This window comes from Symphalangus syndactylus, chromosome 3 (genome assembly GCF_028878055.3).
Source record: "Symphalangus syndactylus isolate Jambi chromosome 3, NHGRI_mSymSyn1-v2.1_pri, whole genome shotgun sequence".
In the NCBI taxonomy this organism is placed as follows: domain Eukaryota; kingdom Metazoa; phylum Chordata; class Mammalia; order Primates; family Hylobatidae; genus Symphalangus; species Symphalangus syndactylus.
Genome location: NC_072425.2, coordinates 44,598,736 through 44,618,725, shown reverse-complemented (window position 1 = coordinate 44,618,725; position 19,990 = coordinate 44,598,736). Strand labels below are relative to the sequence as shown.

At 38.7% G+C, this 19,990-nt stretch overlaps 1 protein-coding gene across 11 annotated transcripts in view; it reads left to right on the top strand.

The window, feature by feature from the left end:
- Positions 1-19,990, top strand: part of INVS (inversin) — a 209,583-nt gene that overhangs the window by 140,354 nt on the left and 49,239 nt on the right. For 10 of the 11 annotated variants that reach the window (XM_063636163.1, XM_063636162.1, XM_063636166.1 and 7 more), the window contains 4 exons: positions 5,636-5,816; positions 9,752-9,861; positions 13,847-14,018; positions 19,399-19,554. In XM_063636163.1, coding sequence (XP_063492233.1) covers positions 5,636-5,816; positions 9,752-9,861; positions 13,847-14,018; positions 19,399-19,554 — 619 coding nt within the window. Of the gene's footprint in view, positions 1-5,635; positions 5,817-8,633; positions 8,737-9,751; positions 9,862-13,846; positions 14,019-19,398; positions 19,555-19,990 lie in introns of those variants that run through there. The other variant, XM_063636167.1, reaches the window with a different exon arrangement.

Genomic DNA, 19,990 nt, shown 5'->3' with positions numbered 1-19,990 from the left:
CTACTTGTTTTAATTGTGATGTTAGGATGTCAATTTTAGATCTTTCCCACTTTGCCCTGTGGGCATTTGGTTCTGTAAATTTCCCTCTAACCACTGCTTAGCTGTGTCCCACAGATTCTGGTACATTGTGTCTTTGTTCTCATTGGTTTCAAAGAACTTATTTATTTCTGCTTTTATTTCATTGTTTGCTCAGTAGTCATTCAGGAGCAGGTTGTTCAGTTTCCGTGTAGTTGTGCGGTTTTGAGTGAGTTTCTTAATCCTGAGTTCTAATTTGATTGCACTGTGGTCTAAGAGACTGTTTGTTATGATTTCCATTCTTTTAGATTTGCTGAAGATGTTTTACTTCCAATTACGTGGTCAATTTTAGAATAAGTTCTGTGTGGTACTGAGAAGAATATATATTCTGCTGACTTGGGGTGGAGAGTTCTGTAGATGTTTATTAGGTCCACTTGATCCGTAGCTGAGTTCAAGTCCTGAATATCCTTCTTAATTTTCTGTTGCGTTGATCCATCTAATATTGACAGTGGGGTGTTAAAGTGTCCCACTATTATTGTTTGGGAGTGTAAATCTCTTTGAAGGTCTCAAAGAACTTGCTTTATAAATCTGGGTGCTCCTTTATTGGGTGCATATATATTTAGGATAGTTCGCTCGTCTTGTTATATTGATCCCTTTACCTTTATGGAATTCCCTTCTTCGTCTTTTTTTATCTTTGTTGGTTTAAAGTCTGTTTTATCAGAGACTAGGATTGCAACCCCTGCTTTTTTCTTTTCTTTCCATTTGCTTGGTAAATCTTCCTCCATCCCTTTATTTTAAGCCTATGTGTGTCTTTGCACGTGAGATGGGTCTCTTGAATTCAGCACACCAGTGGGTCTTGACTCTTTATCCAATTTGCCAGCCTGTGTCTTTTAATTGGGGCATTTAGCCCATTTACATTTAAGGTTAGTATTGTTATGTGTGAATTTGATCCTGTTATCATGATGCTAGCTGGTTATTTTGTACATTAGTTGATAGTTTCTTCATAGTATGGTTGGTCTTTATATATTGGTATCTCTTTGCAGTCGCTGGTACCAGTTTTTCTTTCCCATATTTAGTGGTTCCTGCAGGAGCTCTTGTAAGGCAGGCCTGGTGGTAACGAAATCCCTCAGCATTTGCTTATCTGTAAAGGATTTTATTTCTCCTTCACTTATGAAGCTTAGTTTGGCTGGATATGAAATTCTGAGTTGAAAATTCTTTTATTTAAGAATGTTGAATATTGGCCCCCACCCTCTTCTGGCTTGTAGGGTTTCTGCAGAGAAATCCGCTGTTAGTCTGATGGGTTTCCCTTTAAGGGTAACCTGATCTTTCTCTCTGGCTCCCCTTAACATTTTTTTTCTTCATTTGAACCTTGGTGAATCTGATGATTATGTGTCTTGGGGTTGCTCTTCTTGAGGAGTATCTTAATGGTGTTCTCTGTATTTCCTGAATTTGAATGTTGGCCTGTCTTGCTAGATTGGGGAAGTTCTCCTGGATAATATCCTGAAGTGTGTTTTCCAACTTGGTTCCATTCTCCTTGTCACTTTCAGGTACACCAACATAGGTTTGGTCTTTTCACATAGTCCCATATTTCTTGGAGGCTTTGTTCATTCCTTTTCATTATTTTTTCTCTAACCTTGTCTTCATGCTTTATTTCATTAAGTTGATCTTCAGTCTCTGATATCCTTTCCTTCACTTGATCGATCCAGCTGTTGATACTTGTGTATGCTTCATGAAGTTCTTGTGCTGTGTTTTTCAGCTCAATCAGATCATTTATGTTCTTCTATAAACTGGTTATTCTAGTTAGCAGTTCCTGTAATCTTTTATCAAGTTTCTTAGCTTCCTTGCACTGGGTTAGAACATGCTCCTTTAGCTTGGAGGAGTTTATTACCCACCTTCTGAAGCCTTCTTCTGTCAATTCATCAAACTCATTCTCTGTCCATTTTTGTTCCCTTGCTGGCAAGGACTTGTGATCTTTTGGAGGAGAAGAGGCATTCTGGTTTTTGGAATTTTCAGCATTTTTGCACCGGTTTTCCCTCATCTTCATGGATTTATCTACCTTTGATCTTTGATGCTGATGACCTTTGGATGGGATTTTTGTGTGGGTGTCCTTTTTGTTGATGTTGATGTTATTGCTTTCTGTATGTTCGTTTTCCTTCTAACAGTCAGGCCTCTCTTCTAGGGGTCTGCTGGAGTTTGTGGGAAGTCCACTTCAGACCCTGTTTGCGTGGGTATCACCAGCAGAGGCTACAGAACAGTAAAGATTGCTGCCTGTTCTTTCCTCTGGAAGCTTCGTCCCAGAGGGGCACCTGCTAGATTCCAGCCGGGGCTCTCCCGTATGAGGTGTCTGCTGACCCCTGCTAGGAGGTGTCTCCCAGTGAGGAGGCACAGGGGTCAGGGACCCACTTGGGGAGGCAGTCTTTCCCTTAGCAGAGCTCGAGCGCTCTGTTGGGAGATCTGCTGCTTTCTTCAGAGTTGGCAGGCAGGAACGTTTAAGTCTGCTGAAGCTGCGCCCACAGCCACTCCTTCCCCAGGTGCTCTGTCCTAGGGAGATGGGAGTTTTATCTATAAGCCCCTGACAGGAACTACTGCCTTTCTTTCAGAGATGCCCTGCCCAGAGAGGAAGAATCTAGAGAGGCAGTCTGGCTACAGGGGCTTTGCTGCGCTGTGGTGGGCTCCGCTCAGTTCAAACTTCCTGGAAGCTTTGTTTACACTGTGAGGGGAAAACCGCCTAAGGGGAAAACCGCCTACTCAAACCTCAGTAATGGTGACGCCCCTCCCCCCACCACACTCAGGCATCCCAGGTTGACTTCAGACTGCTGTGCTGGCAGCGAGAATTTCAAGCTAGTGGATCTTAGCTTTCTGGGCTCCAGGGAGGTGGGACCCACTGAGTAAAACCACTTGGCTCCCTGGCTTCAGCCCCCTTTCCAGAGGAGTGAACAGTTTTGTCTCCCTGGGGTTCCAGGTGCCACTGGGGTACAAAAAAGAACTCCTGAAGCTAGCTCAGTGTCTGCCCAAATGACCACCCAGTTTTGCACTTGAAACCCAGGGCCCTGGTGCTGTAGGCACCCTAGGGAATCTCCTAGTCTGCTGGTTCTAAAAACTTTGAAAAAAATGTAGTATCTGCTCCAGATAGCACCATCCCTGCCAGCACTGTGCGTCACGGCTTCCATTGACTAGGAGAGGGAGTTCCCTGATCCTTTGCATTTCCCAGGTGAGGCGACGCCCTACCCTGCTTCTGCTCGCCGTCTGTGGGCTGCACCCACTGTCTAACCAGTCCCAGTGAGAAGAACTGGGCACCTCAGTTGGAAATGCAGAAATCACCTGCCTTCTGCGTTGGTCTCACTGGGAGCTGCAGACCAGAGCTGTTCCTATTCGGCCATCTTGCCAAGTTGTCCTCTTGACTCTCTTTAGTATAGATCTTTTGGTGGTCAACTCTCTCTGGTTTTTTGTTTGTTTGTTTTTAGTTTTTTGTTTTTTTGGGACAGAGCCTTGTGCTGTCACCCAGGCTGGAGTGCAGTGATGTGATCTCAGCTCACTGCAACCTCTGCATCCTGGGTTCAAGCGATTCTCCTGCTTCATCCTCCTGTGTAGCTAGGACTACAGGCGCATGCCACCACGTGCAGCTAATTTTTATATTTTTAGTAGAGACGAGGTTTCACCATGTTGGCCAGACTGGTTTCAAACTCTTGGCCTCAAGTGATCCACCTGCCTCAGCCTCCCAAAGTGCTGGGATTACAGGCATGAGCCACCACCCCCAGCCAACTCTGCTTTTTAATTGTTAAGAATGTGTGCCTCTTGAAAAAAAATGATTATCCTGTGTACACAGTCCTAGGAATCTATTTTTCTCCTCTTTCAGCATATTATTTTGCTACTTTCTGCCTTTTATTATTGCTCTTAAGGAGTCTGTTATTGGTCTGTCATTCCTTTATACATGATGTATCTTTTCTCTCAGGCTGCTTTTACATTTTGCTCTTTGTTTGGCATTCTACAGTTTTACTACGGTGTGTCTAGGTGTGGCCTTTTTAAAAAATCCTGTTTGGTATACATTCTAATTATTGCATCTCAGTTCTGCCAAACATATATAGCTGTTATCTTTAAATATCACCTCTCCTTCATTCCCTTTACTCTTGCCTTTAGGGTCTCCAATTATATATCTTTTAAGGCTCTTTATCTAATCCTCCATGCCTTTTAACTTCTCTTTTATATTCTCATCTCCTTGTCTCTTTCTGTTGCATCCTGGGTAATGACATCAGATCTGTCTTCCAGTTTACTAAGTGTTTCTTCGAATAAGTCCAACCTGTTGTTTACCCTATCCATTGAACCTTTAATCTTTGTGATTACATTTTTCACTTCTAAAAGTTCTATTTGGTTCTTTTTCAAATCTGCCTGGTAATTTTGATAATGCTTGCTACAAAGATCCAGTAGAAAAATTAATTAACATTCTGAACTCACTAATAAACACATGATTAAAAAATCTCAACCCCATTCATAAATGAACTACAAGTTAAAATAGCAGTGAAATGTCTTTCATAACCATAAGGGAAAAATGCAGTAAGCTTGATAATACCAAATGATTAATTTGTGCCAGCATGTAGGGAAATAAAAACTTTTACATATTGTCATGGGAGTGTTAATTGGTAAAACCATTTGGAGAGTGATGTGACAATACCTATTTGAAGACATCCTTCACCCCAGCAGTTCCCCTTCTAGGTGTCTAGCCTATGGAAAAATTTCACACATGTGCTACAAGGGACATGTAAAGGAAACATTAATTGCAGCATTATCTGTAATAGTGAAAAAAAATGGGAATAGCCTAAATGTTCCTCAATAGATAACTATATCATGGTTTATTCAAGCACCTCAATAATTGAACTATTACCAACATAGATATCCAAGGTATAGTGTTGAAAGAAAGAATTTCCAAAGGATACACGTCCATTGCCATAATGTAAATATTGAAAACACACATACAAAATTTATGTATTGTTTATGGATACATACATATATACAAAAGTATAAAACATACATCTTTAGTTGAACGATAACATAAACAAAAGCATATCAGGAAAATGTTGACACCTTTTTACTCTAGATAATCAGTATGTAATGGTTATATTCTTTACTTTTTATAATTAAATATGAAAATAATTTTTTAAAGATTTAGACTTTGTACTTTTTCCATGATTTATCACTTGTGCTGAGAGATAATGTAGAGGTCTTATTTCGAAAATTCCTCAGTTAATTCCTGTGCCAGGCTGGGCACAGTGACTCACACCATAATCCCAGCATTTTGGGAGGCTGAGGTAGGAGAATTGCTTGAGCCTGGGAATTGAAGACCAGCCTGAGCAACATGGCAAAACTCCATCTCTACAAAAAACACAAAAATTAGCCAGGTGTGATGGGGTGTGCCTGTAGTCCCAGCTACTTGGGAAGCTGAGGCAGGAGGATTGCTTGAGCCCAGGAGTTTGAGGCTGCTTGAGCTGTGATCATGCCACTATACTCCAACCTGGGTGACAGAACAAGACCCTGTCTCTAAAAAAGAAAGAAAAAAATACTTACACTAAATGTAATTTATTGAGGATTCCATGTATGTCTGAAGTCTCTGGTTCCTTCAAATCAGGATGCTGCTCCAACGGAGTCTTTACTGAACTGGCAGGACTACGAGGGTCGAACTCCTCTTCACTTTGCAGTTGCTGATGGGAATGTGACCGTGGTTGATGTCTTGACCTCATATGAAAGCTGCAATATAACGTCTTATGATAACTTATTTCGAACCCCACTGCACTGGGCAGCTTTATTAGGTACGTGACTCAAAGGATCAACAGTAGAAGGAAATGCATGAGTATAGGAATATTTCTATGCCTTCCCTTCCACTGTTCACTCCCAACTCCTAGTTAATTATTTTGATTTCTTTTTTTTTTATTTTAGTTTCAAAGTCCTAGAATTTATTCTGAAAAATTTTAAATGAAACACATTCAATGAATATATTACACATTTATGTTACTGATGCTTTATTTCCCAATTATAATTGTTAGGTAATTACAGAAGGAAACCACACTGATCCCTGACAATACCCAGTTGTAGGAGCCTGCAGGCATTTCTAAGATGGTTTTCATAGCTCTTAAGATGTCTTGAATCCAGGAAGTCTGTCCATGAGTTTTAGGGGCAAGGCACTTTATTTTTTTAACTTAATGGGGAGATGGCCAAGGCCCTCAGTATTTTTTTTTTTTTTTATACTTTAGGTTTTAGGGTACATGTGCACAATGTGCAGGTTTGTTACATATGTATCCATGTGCCATGTTGATTTGCTGCACCCATTAACTCATCATTTAGCATTAGGTATATCTCCTAATGCTGTCCCTCCCCCCTCCCCCCACCCCACAACAGCCCCCGGAGTGTGATGTTCCCCTTCCTGTGTCCATGAGTTCTCATTGTTCAATTCCCACCTATGAGTGAGAACATGCGGTTTGGTTTTTTGTCCTTGCGATAGTTTACTGAGAATGATGTTTTCCAGTTTCATCCATGTTCCCACAAAGGACATGAACTCATCATTTTTTATGGCTGCTAGTATTCCATGGTGTATATGTGCCACATTTTCTTAATCCAGTCTATTGTTGTTGGACATTTGGGTTGGTTCCAAGTCTTTGCTATTGTGAATAGTGCCGCAATAAACATACGTGTGCATGTGTCTTTATAGCAGCATGATTTATAGTCCTTTGGGTATATACCCAGTAATGGGATGGCTGGGTCAAATGGTATTTCTAGTTCTAGATCCCTGAGGAATCGCCACACTGACTTCCACAATGGTTGAACTAGTTTACAGTCCCACCAACAGTGTAAAAGTGTTCCTATTTCTCCACATCCTCTCCAGCACCTGTTGTTTCCTGATTTTTTAATGATGGCCATTCTAACTGGTGTGAGATGGTATCTCACTGTGGTTTTGATTTGCATTTCTCTGATGGCCAGTGATGATGAGCATTTTTTCATGTGTTTTTTGGCTGCATAAATGTCTTCTTTTGAGAAGTGTCTGTTCATGTCCTTCGCCCACTTTTTGATGGGGTTGTTTGTTTTTTTCTTGTAAATCTGTTTGAGTTCATTGTAGATTCTGGATATTAGCCCTTTGTCAGATGAGTAGGTTGCAAAAATGTTCTCCCATTCTGTAGGTTGCCTGTTCACTTTGACGGTAGTTTCTTTTGCTGTGCAGAAGCTCTCTTTGATTTCTAACTGATATGTTGCATTGTTTTATAAACTAAATTATAGTAATATAAATTTATTTTCTGTTAAATATTAGTTTTAATTTCAACATCATATCTTAACTTTAAATTTTTGTTATAAAAGTAATTCACATTTAGTGACAACATGTGAATGTAACATAAACCTCTTTTTACATTCAGTGCCTATATTTTTGGGGAGGAGGGCTTTAATTTTATGTTTGTGCTAATACTATGATATTTGAGTTTTTTTCTTTGTATTTTCCTGAAATGCCTTTTACTTAACCTTTTTGAAGATCACTTTTATAGATGAGAGAGTGTATATATGTGTATATTTCATGTGTATGTTGGGGTTTTTTGTGTGTGGAGTCAATCTGAGAGTCTTTCTCTTTCAGAGAAGGAGATTTACCCATTAATAGTCATTGTTATAAGATAAATAATCAGGTCTTTTTTTTTTCCTGCTATCCTTCTATTATTAGTGTTTTCAGTTTAACATTTTGTTTTGTTTTGTTTCCTGTTTCCTTTGCTTTCTGCTCTTTCGTATATGGATTAGATTTGTTGTTACTTGGTTTTGAATTGCCTAATGTTTTAGGAGGGTTTAGATTCTATTAGTGGCTACTTTTAAATTTATCAAAAACTTTTTAAAGCCTGAATCAGAGTCAAGAGCAAAAATGCATCTATTGATTCCCACCTATTTAAGACAAAAAATTTAGCACAGATACTCATCACTCTTTAGTACTTGTTAATATGAGATTTCCTCCTAATTATTGTAATCTTGACCTCAGTTTTTAAATTACACATTATCTTTTTTTAAAATGATGTTTATATGTGCACTCACTTTTATCGCCAGATTCATAATTATTATTCAGATTTCATCTTACATCCCTTTTTCTTGTTTTTGTTTTTGAGACGGAGTCTCGCTCTGTCGCCCAGGCTAGAGTGCAGTGGCGCAATCTCGGCTCACTGCAAGCTCCGCCTCCCGGGTTCACGCCATTCTGCTGCCTCAGCCTCTCCGAATGGCTGGGACTACAGGTGCCCGCCACCACGCCCGGCTAATTTTTTGTATTTTTAGTAGAGACGGGGTTTCACCGTGGTCTCGATCTCCTGACCTCGTGATCTGCCCGCCTCGGCCTCCCAAAGTGCTGGGATTACAAGAGTGAGCCACCGCGCCCGGCCCCCTTTTTCTTTTTCCTCTGGATTCTGGGCTTACTTGGCAAATTTGTCTCCATGTAACTAAATTGACTTTTTGTTCTGTAAGTTTTGCTTTCTTTCTGCCTCCTATATAGATTGTATTTTGGGTTATATTTTTATTTCCTTGTCTTACCTATATTTCTTTTCATCTCATTTCATTTCCTTTTAACTTCCTTCCATTAGTTTTTCATTTCACTCTGTTTTCTTCTTAGAATACCCTGTGTTTCTGTTTCATAGAAGCTATCTCTTTTTGCACTAAGTCGAGGATACCAGTTTCTTGAAATTTTCCTCTGGATCCTTCTCTAGATCATTTTCAGAGGTATGCTGTTTATCTTTTTGACAGTGTTTCTTTTTCACTTTCCTATAGTATGTTTTCATGTAGTCTTTACTGAATTTTTCCCTTTATTTCTCAAACAAAATGAAATATGTTTAGAGTAACTATGTGTCAAAGATTGTCTTTAATCCCTCATTTGTGTTATGGAGAACACCATCTTAGACCACCTCTGGGGACCGGATAGATGAGCACAATTTCCACACAAATTACTTTTCTCTGCTTGGCTTTTATGCAGTATATCCTTGCTCTGCTAATGGGGCATCTTCTTCATTCTCCAATATCTGAAAGCAATAGAGTGTATGAAATTTCAGGTTTCCTACATATACTACTACCAGGTTTATTCATTTTTTAATATTTTCTACAGCTCTTCACTTGTGGAGATCACATCCTCCAGAATGTGCTATATTGTCTTCATCGCTGCCTCATCATGCCTGCCCACTTGTTTTCTGGAATTTGAAATCACTGCCTAGATGTTATAAAATATAAATATAATAAAAGATTGTGGAAAGGAGAATATAGGGATGGGAAGCCTCAGCTATAGAAGAGGTTGTATTATAGTTTGTCCACCTGAATAGAAGAGAACAGCTATGCAGTTCTGTTTGGTTGGGCAGTGGAACCTTGAGAGTAGGAGCAGTGAAGGCTAAGAGGGCCTGGCTCTAAAGCACCTTCCCCTCCTTTGCTTTAGGCAGCTTTATAAAGTGAAGCCAGGGAATGCAATGAGGTGATACCCAATATAGTTTTTTCTCAGTCTGGCAATTATACTTAATTCATTCCTACCTGATTGAAGCATTAAGTTTTTAGTAAGTTTTCATTCTGTTCTACCTCATATTAATATGTTAGTGAGAAGTTAGAAGAGGCTGCATTGGGGGCTGCTGTTCAGAAACCATTGTGAATGCTGTATTATGTGTTAGTGATTTTTCTTACCTTTTTCATTTAAATAAATTATAAATTAATTAACGTCCTTCATAAGTGATAATTACCTTTTTGTGTCTTTTTTCAGGCCATGCACAGATTGTCCATCTCCTTTTAGAAAGAAATAAGTCTGGAACTATACCATCTGACAGCCAAGGAGCCACACCTTTGCACTATGCTGCTCAGAGTAACTTTGCTGTAAGTAAAACAAGACAATGCTCTTTTTTCTTAGTGAAAATTGTTATTTTTATATAATCGTAGATTCATATGTAGTTGTAGGAAATAATACAACAAGATTTCATGTACCCTTCACCTAGTTCACTCTGTTTTTATTTATTTATTTATTTATTTATTTATTTATTTTTCCAAAAAGCTTTTTGCACTCCTACACCTAATTCACTCTAATGGTAACATCCAATACGACAATATCATAAACAGGAAATTGACATTGGTATAATTCACTGATCTTATTCAGCTTTGCCCAGATTTACTTAGACTCATTTGTCTGTTTTTATGTAGCAATTATCTTTTAACAATGGTTTATGCTGTTCACTCTGTGATGCAAGTGATAGTCTGAGGTTTTTTTTTTTTAAGTTGTTAGTCACATCTGAAGTTTTATACAGTTTTTATTTTAATGTTAAGCATAGCATTTTACTTTACAGTAAGAGTACTTCATCTTTATAATACTTTTATAGCACTAAGAATAACATCTTAGTGTTCAGCCATGTGTAATTGTCCTTAAAGCAGTGTGGCAAGGCTTTGGAACTAGAACAATCTCGGCTAGAATCCTGTCTGTGCAGTTTGCTAAACTGCATTACCTTACACAAGTTTCTTACTCTTAGTTTCTTCATATGTAAGATGAGGATAATTATACCTTTTCTTTCAGGATTGTTGTAAAGATTAGAGAAAATTTATGACAAGTGCCTTCTGTATACCTTGGCATAGAGCAGGTGCATAAGAAATAGAATGTACTCTCATTACTACTAGTGTTGATAATTATGTGTATTATACATCTGAGAATGCAAAAACGAATTATTTCCAAAAATACCGAATATTATTCATAGTTCTTCCCCTCCACTTTCTCGTCCATTATGTCCCCAGTCCACCCCGCAACATGATAGTGTCTAGGCTACTTCAGCTTCCTGAGTATGAATGGCCATCAAGAACCAGATTCATCCAAGGATGCACATGTTAAAAGATTTTGCTGCCTTCTACATGGGTATGCATAGTGAAACCCTTCATTTCATTAAATTATAATAATACTACCAGGCTGGGCACAGTAGCTCACGCCTGTAATCCCAGCACTTTGGGAGGCCGAGATGGGCGGATCACCTAAAGTCTGGAGTTCGAGAACAGCCTGGCCAACATGGTGGAAACCCCATTTCTACTAAAAATACAAAAATTAGCCGGGCAAGGTGGCTGGCAGCTGTAGTCCCAGCTACTTGGGAGGCTGAGGCAGGAGAATCGCTGGAACCCGGGAGGTGGAGGTTGCAGTGAGCCAGGATAGCACCACTGCACTCCAGCCTGGGCAACAGAGCAAGACTTCATCTCAAAAAAAAAAATAAATAAATAAATTAATAAATAATAAATAAATAATACTATCATCAAGCATAGTATAATTTCATCTTCGTGATCTCTCCAGATGCTCTATTAAATACTCAGATCTCTAAAATATCTTATCTTCACACACTTCCTACTCTGGTATCCAGAACAACTATTCCTATAATCCTTGCTTCTTGTTTTCCTAACAACTTATTCACTTTACCACCTAGAGTTTTGACAAATCATTATCTATTATCACCTAACAAAGCAGTATTTTAGGAGAAGCTTTTTCTTATTACAAATAGATAGGAAATTAACTTGAACCAGTCTAGTCAATCTACGGAAATCACAGCTCAACCCATAAATCAACACAAGGCTATTAGATAAATCATGTTATCCCCTGTTTACAGAAAACAAAACAAAACAAGGTTCCACGAGATTAAATGACTGGCTCATGGTCTTGAACCCAAAATTTAGACTCCAAATTTAATATATATACAGACACCAATAATTAAATAGGTGTGCTAATGGAAACAACAAAGAATGGTAGAACATTATTCTTTATAATGATTCAGTAATATAATAATTTTATTCAAAGAAATATTTTGTTGGATAATCTGCCAATTCCAGAGTTGATTTTTAATAATTATACAAATTATATAAGCTCAGTTTCAAGTCCCTTGATCTCCTTGTCCTCTATTAACTGACAAGAAATTACAACTCATTCCTTGAAAAATACAGACACATTCCCCTACACACACACAGCCCTGTAAACATTCATCATTAAGTAAAAACATGCTCAGCAAAGAAATGTTTGCAAATGAGTAGAAGAAAACAAAGCGAAAAATCACAAACTTTTACCTCAGTAACTCAACAAATAGTCTTAAAAGTAGAAAGCAATGTGTGATGCTGTGGAAGGAGTGCTGTGATTTAACCCTGGATTCTTCCTTTATCTGCCACCAGTATTTATATGACCTTGGAACCTAAATTTCTTCATCTGTAAAATAAGGAACTGGATTAGATGAGCCCTTGAATTCTTCTTTCTGTAAAATACTGAGAGTCAACATTTTATACATCTTTGATCAGTTCACAGCCTCCAGCACTTTTTGTCTGAAACTCTTTTACATCCATTCAATCAAAAGTTTCTATGATCTTTCTAAAGTTTATATGAGTCTGAGTTCTGAGGAAAGAGGTAATTTAAAATGCTGGAATATTAACCCCCATTAAAATTGTGAGGCACTAATAGAATTGTCAAGGGTCCTCATTTTTTTGTTGTTGTTGTTTTTGTTTTGTTTTTCTTTTTCTTTTTGTTTTTGTTTGAGATGGAGTCTCACTCTGTTGCCCAGGCTGGAGTGCAATGATGCGATCTCGGCTCACTGCAACCTCTGTCTCCCGGGTTCAATCAATTCCCCTGCCTCAACCTCCCGAGTAGCTGGGACTACAGGCGTGCGCCACCATATTCGCCTGGCGAATTTTTTTATATTTTGGTAGAGATGGGGTTTCACCATGTTGGCCAGGTTGCTGTCAATCTCCTGACCTTGTGATCCGCCCACCTCAGCCTCCCAAAGTGCTGGGATTACAGGCATGAGACACCACGCCCGGCCCAGTCCTAATTTTTGTATGATTCCACAGAAGAAGGACATTCAGTAATAAAGGAATTGCTGAATAAATATTTGTTTTAATGAATTGAGCACTGCATTTCTCAGTAACCATCAATCAGTATTCAATAAATGCATTAACCACTTAAAAAATGTTTAGTAACTAATCACATAGTTCCAGTTTGTTCCTGGATTTAAGGCAAAAGCAAACAAACAAAAAACACAGAGAATGCAGAACCTTCTCTGGAGTCATTCCTGAATAGATGGGTCTCATGTAAAACGTCCAAGAAAACATGTATTTTATGGGCCAGGTACAGTGGCTCATGCCTGTAATTCCAGCACTTTGGGAGGCCAAGATGGATGGATCACTTGAGGTCAGAGTTCAAGACCAGCTTTGCCAACATGGTAAAACCCCATCTCTACTAATAATACAAAAATTAGTCGGGTGTGGTGACACTCAGCTACTTGGGAGGCTGAGGCAGGAGAATCACTTGAACCCGGGAGGCAGAGGTTGCAGTGAGCCAAGATTGCACCACTGCACTCCAAGCTAGGCAACAGAGTGAGACTCCCTCTCAAAAAAAAAAAGAAAGAAAAGAAAAGAAGGAAAGAAAGAAAGAAAAAAGAAAAATAAAAAGGAAGGAAGGAGAGGAGAGGAGAGGGAAGAAAGAAAGAAAGATTTAAATTTTGGTCATTAATAAATAAAACACTGAATACTTCTGAGTTTTTTAACTGTCACTCAAACGATGACCTATCAAGTTTCCAAGCTTGATTGAAGATGATTATTTTCCATTTTGAGGATGTTGAATGGGAGGGTTAGGTTATGTTTGTGAAGTGTTACGGACACTACAACTAATTTGTAAGGACAGAGGATTGTTGTCTTTGATGGAAATTGTAGTTCTGTCATTAATAAAAAGATAATTTGATTCAAAAGCAAGGGGAAAATGCTTTGCTTCTTAATGGAAGTCACATATTATTATATGACTTTATTACCATAGAAAATACTACTGTTTTGTCTCCACTTTTTAAATCAAGTTTTCTTACAGGAAACGGTTAAAGTGTTTTTAAAACATCCTTCAGTGAAAGATGATTCAGACCTGGAAGGAAGAACATCCTTTATGTGGGCAGCTGGCAAAGGCAGTGATGATGTCCTTAGGACTATGCTGAGCTTAAAATCGGACATAGATATTAACATGGCTGACAAATATGGAGGTACAGGTGAGAACTGGTAGACACATTCAGTTTGCTTTCATTTAGGTTCCAAAGTGTAGATGTTGCTATAAAACTTGTAAAATAGCAACTTGAAATCATTGTTCCTCATCTAATATTGTTTGACTTTGGTCTTCAGTTTTAAGTTTGGGTTTGCCAGGATGTCACTCCAAAGGCTTTATTTCTTCCAAGTATTATGGCTAAGATTAGCATGTTTCTACCAAATGAATGGTTGCATTTGGTTTAAAACCCTGGTTGCTCCTTAGACATGATTATGAGGACTCTTCTGATCATTTATCTTTTTGTAAAAAAACCAAAACCTGTACTTTAAAACTATCCATATTTAGTAGTCATTAATTATATTTTCAGAAATTAGAATTATATTTAAGGAATGCACACATCTAAGTGTATTCCCACCAGTCTCCTTTACTGTGCTCTTTTCTCAGGTTTGAATAGGATTACCACATCCTGAATGTCTCATTTTTAAAGATAACCTCCCATGGCTCTAGAAGCTTCAAAGCTTCAAATCAACCTTGTTTGAAAAACTCTTACTAGATGCTTCTTTTAATTTCTTTCTCTAACAGGAGAGGCCTTTACCTATGTGTTGGTTAATGAAAGGTAAAGTTTTTCTGCCTCAGTGTCAACTTGAAGGTCTCTTCCTTGTGTACTCTATCCTACTTACAACTGAGAAAAAGAAGGTGAAATCACATATCACCACAATAACACTGAATAGAATAAAAAATCAGTGATAGGCTTCTCCATGTTATTTTTTTTATTTGTAGAAACATGCTAGAGCCATTTGCATCTACTGTTATCCTGAATAAGATTTTTCTTGGCCACCAAAACTATTGATGCAACAGTAGGGAGAGAGAAGGGAGGGGAGTTGCTTTACTTAAAATCTCCCTCCCTATTCTGAGACAACCGCAGCCTCAAAAAAAATATTTTAAGAAGACAATTCAATCTGATGATAAAGACTTTAACTTTCGAAAGTATTTCTCTATTAAAGCCTTACAGCAGATCTTAAATTTCTCTTTTTTTTCTTTTTTTTTTTTTTTTGAGATGGAGTCTCACTCTGTCACCCAGGCTGGAGTGCAGTGGCATGATCTTGGCTCACTGCAACCTCTGCCTCCCAAGTTCAAGCAAGTCTCCTGCCTCAGCCTCCCGAGTAGCTGGGACTACAGGTGCACGCTACCACACTCAGCTAATTTTTTTTTCTTTTTGTATTTTGGTAGAGACGGGGTTTCACCGTGTTGCCTAGGCTGGTCTCAAACTTCTGAGCTCAAGCGATCCTCCCACCTCAGCTTCCCAAAGTGCTTGGATTACAGGTGTGAGCCACCTTGTCCGGCCTGTTCTTGTTTTTATTTCCTGCTATGGTCAGCATCACCCTAGTAATGCTTCTTCAACACAGCAATGATACTTTATTTCAGCAGCAACAGTTAATTTCACTCTGCAGGTTTTCTGACATTCACGGTGTCAGCCTCAGTGTACCCTTGTCAGGTACAACAGCACCAGCCAGGCAGAGCCATTCCTCAGAGGTTGAGTTTTCATTCTGCAGGGCTCTTCTAAGCTTTTAGGTTTCAATAATTTCATCCTCTTCTTTTGTACCCCCAGTGCCAGGATTGGTAGCTATTTCTTGCATTTGCTACCTCTGTAGTACCTTCGTGTTCTCTTTTTGCCATTTCATTTCTTCAATAAAAAGCCAGCAATTATTTATACTGAATTCCATCTATTATATCTGGCATGGTTTCCATCTTCTGACTGGACCCTGACTGATACAGTGAGGTGTTTAAAAAAAGAATCCTTGTCTTTCAGAGATACTAAAATATTTGCAGATGAAAGGATATGACTCTAGAATTTTTTTCAAAACAATCAGAAGTAGAGGAAATGAATCGTGGTTAAATAAAACAAGATTAGCCATGTATTGATAATCGTTGAAGCTGGGTGATAGCTATATTGAGTTCACTGGACAATTGTCTACTTCTGAATATGTTTGAAGGTTTCCGTAATATAAAGTTACATTTACAAAAAATTAAGTTTCTATATAAACTTGCAGCACTTTTCAAAGAGGGAGTAACAATAGCTAAGTTCAAGGTTATTTTTATTTTATTTTATTTTATTTTATTTTATTTATTTATTTATTTTTTTTGAGACGGAGTCTCACTGTTGCCCAGGCTGGAGTGCAGTGGCGCAATCTCAGCTCACTGCAGGCTCCGCCCCCTGGGGGGTTCACGCCATTCTCCTGCCTCAGCCTCCCGCGTAGCTGGGATTACAAGCGCCCACCACCTCGCCCGGCTAATTTTTTGTATTTTTAGTAGAGACGGGGTTTCACTGTTTATTTTTTATTTTATTTTTTTGAGACAGAGTCTCACTGTCATCCAGGCTGGAGTGCAGTGGTGCAGTCTCAGCTCACTGCAACCTCCACTTCCCAGGTTCAAACGATTCTTCTGCCTCAGCCTCCCAAATAGTTGGGATTATAGGCGTGCACCACTACACCCAGCTCATTTTTATAATGTTAGCAGAGACGGGGTTTCACCATGTTGGCCAGGCTGGTCTCAAACTCCTGATCCACCTGCCGTGGCCTCCCAAAGTGCTGGGATTACAGGCATGAGCCACCACGCTTGGCCTAAGGTTATTTTTAAATAAAGTAAATTCGGGGCAAGCGCAGTGGCTCATGCCTGTAATCCCAGCACTTTGGGAGGCCGAGGTGGGTGGATCATTTGAGGTCAGATGTTCAAGACCAGCCTGGCCAACATGGTGAAACGCTGCCTCTACTAAAAATACAAAACTTAGCCAGGCATAGTGGTGGGCACCTGTAGTCCCAGCTACTAAGGAGGCTGAGACAGAATTGCTTGAACCGGGGAGGTGGAAGTTGCAGTGAGCTGAGATCATGCCACTGCACTCCAGCCTGGGCAACAGAGTGAGACTCTGTCTCAAATAAATAAATAAATAAATATAAATAAAGTAAATTCAAATAGTTATAAATGGGGAATTTCCTTTAATATGATCATTAATTTTATCTTTTACTTAATTGAAATTTTATCTTTTTAAAAAATTTGACATTGATATTATCTATAGAGTATATTTCATACTTGATGCCACACCACAGAATTGCAGCATTTCAGAATTAGAAGTCACCTTAAAACTAAATCTAGCCCAGGGTTTTCCAAACCGTGTTCTTCAGAACAACAGCTTTCTGTAGATGTACCTGAAATACTTAGCTGAGGGAATAGACAGTCGAGTGGGTAATGCTCCACTTCTGATTTAGTCAGAAACACTCAACTCATACTTGTTTTATATATTAGGTGTTTTATAAATTTTCATTTGGGGAAAAAGGGTTCTTATGCTCTTAAAATGTGAAATCACTGAAATATCACACATATTATATGATGCTTTCATCTGCCTTATGATATTCTCAGTAGTGGTCTTTCAGCCTCTTGTTGAACAGCTCCAATATAGAAAACTCACTACTGCCATCTTAACTCTATTAGAATGCTCTTCCTTATACTGAGCCAAAATTTGTCAAAGTGAATGTTCTACCCTGTGCTGTCTTCCCTGTGATAGCACTTCAGATATTTGAAGTTACTCACGCCTGTCTGAATCTCGTCTAGGTCAAACTAACATTCAGCCATTTAGGTCAGTGGTTCCCAAATTCAAGAATGGCATAAGAATTACTAGAGGTGTTTGTTTAAGTTCAGATTCCCAGGCTATATGGACAGAGATTCTATGTCAAATCTTGTAGCAAGTCCTGTTGACTCCACCTCCAAAACGTGTTCTAAATCATTCTGTTTCTCTCCATCTCCATTCCAACCACCCTAGTCAGACCACCATCATTTTTCACTCAGTCTACTGCCAAAATGTTTACTGGTCTCCCTGCTTATATTCTAATCTACTACAAATACATTTTCCTCCGAACAGCTAGAGTGATCTGTTTAAAGCATAAATCAGCTAATATCACTCCACTATATAAAGCCCTTCAAATGTCTTCCATCACTGACTGACAGGACCATTTGTGATCTGGCCTTTTCTACCTTTCTGACATACTCCACTGTCACTTACTGTGCTGCAACTACCCTTCCTTCCTTAAACATACATAGTCGTTCCTGTCCTGTACTAACTCTTCCCTTTGCTCAAAATACTCTGTCTTTTTCATGGTTCGGGTCTCAACTTAAACGTCAGCTCGTAACCACCAACAAAAAGTAGTCCCTCAGTGATTCTACATATCAAAATAATTTTTATTACTTTAATTATACCAATTATCACTATATAATACTTCATTGATGGGGATTTGTTTTGCTTTGTTTGGCTTCCCTTCCTAGAATGTAACCTTATATATTGTATTCTATGCTAAACACCCAGCATTATAATACTACCCAGCCCAAAAATCTGCATCCAGGTTTGCTCCATGGATCACCCTTTATGAAAGAGACACTGTTCTAGGCCTTATAGAGCCATAATACTTAGAACTGGCCCAGGCCTCTGAAGTGTTACTGTGGCTAATTCAAACCTATAGAGGGATGGCATAAGCCAAGCATTACAGTGGAGTAACATAGAGAGGAGTCAGTGTAACATGAAACACATTTAATCAAAATTACTCTTTAAAACCTCTGGAAGGCACAAGAGGAGGCCATATTCCATCTCAGTTTTTCTCCAGTGAAGCAAATTCCTGTTTCTTTTCTTTTCTTTTTTTGAGATGAGGTCTTTCTATTTTCTCCAGACTGATCTAGACCTCTTGGGTTTAAGCAATCCTCTTGCCTCAGCCTCCCAAGTAGCTGGGACTATAGACATGTGCCACCTCGCTGTTTCTTAAATTGAGCCCTGGGGAAGTAGCTGGCTTGTAGCTGATATTGTATTAAAAATGCACTCAATGCAGCAAGATGTGCGTGCTTTCAGTACCACTGGGGTACACAAGCCAACTGAAGGAACAGTGCATGTAACCAATGGAGGGAACAGTAGATTGATGTCTCCAGTCACATGACCCCTTAGGGGCATATGCTTATTGAGTGGGTTGTTGGGCAGAATTGTGTACATCATTTAAATCATTTCTCTTTGTTATGGTTTTCTTGCTCTCTTAAAGAGAAAAAGAGAAAACTAATAGCTGAAAAGAGAAAACTAGTAGCTGAGAAGAGGATACCATTTCAGACCAACAGGATGGAAAGGAGGAAAATAGCAAGAAGAGAAAGGTAGAAGGAAAGGAGAAAGTGTGAGTAATACATATGAATAGGAAGGAAGGCAGAATCTAAAAAAGCAAAAAATAAATTAGTGCATCCTTAAAATTGAGATTGCATTTATTCAAAATGATGGGGAAATCAAGAGAGGAAAGGACATACAATAATCTAAAAGGTGAAGTTGTTATTGACTAGTTCATCACTTTCTTTTGGTTCCCTTTTAGCTTTGCATGCTGCTGCTCTTTCTGGCCATGTCAGCACCGTGAAGTTACTACTGGAAAATAACGCTCAAGTAGATGCTACTGATGTTATGAAACATACTCCACTTTTCCGAGCCTGTGAGATGGGACACAAAGATGTGATTCAGACACTCATTAAAGGTGGGTTAATAAGAGTACTCCGAATAAGACTCTCTTAACAGGTATGAATTCCTGCATACTCTGTTTGAGATAAAGCTTTCCTTAGCAGAAAGCTGCACAAGTACAAGGATGAAGGGATGATCACACAACATGGCATGAGGAACCTCAAGTTCTACTTCTAGCTCCCCTTGTTGGGAGTGGCTTGATATAGGAAAAGTCATTTCACCTGCCTGATCTTCATTTTTATTTTATATAAAGGGGGAGTGATTCCTAGCCAGTCCAATTTACAAGCTTATTGTAAAAATCTGATGTAGACAATGTATGTAGAAGCATTTCCATAAGAATAAAGCATTAAAGGAACAATTGTTATTATTTTTCTTCTATTCATTTTAATAAATGCATTTAAGGAACAATTGTGTTTTTTTTACTTCTATTCATTTTAATAAAAGCTATTTAT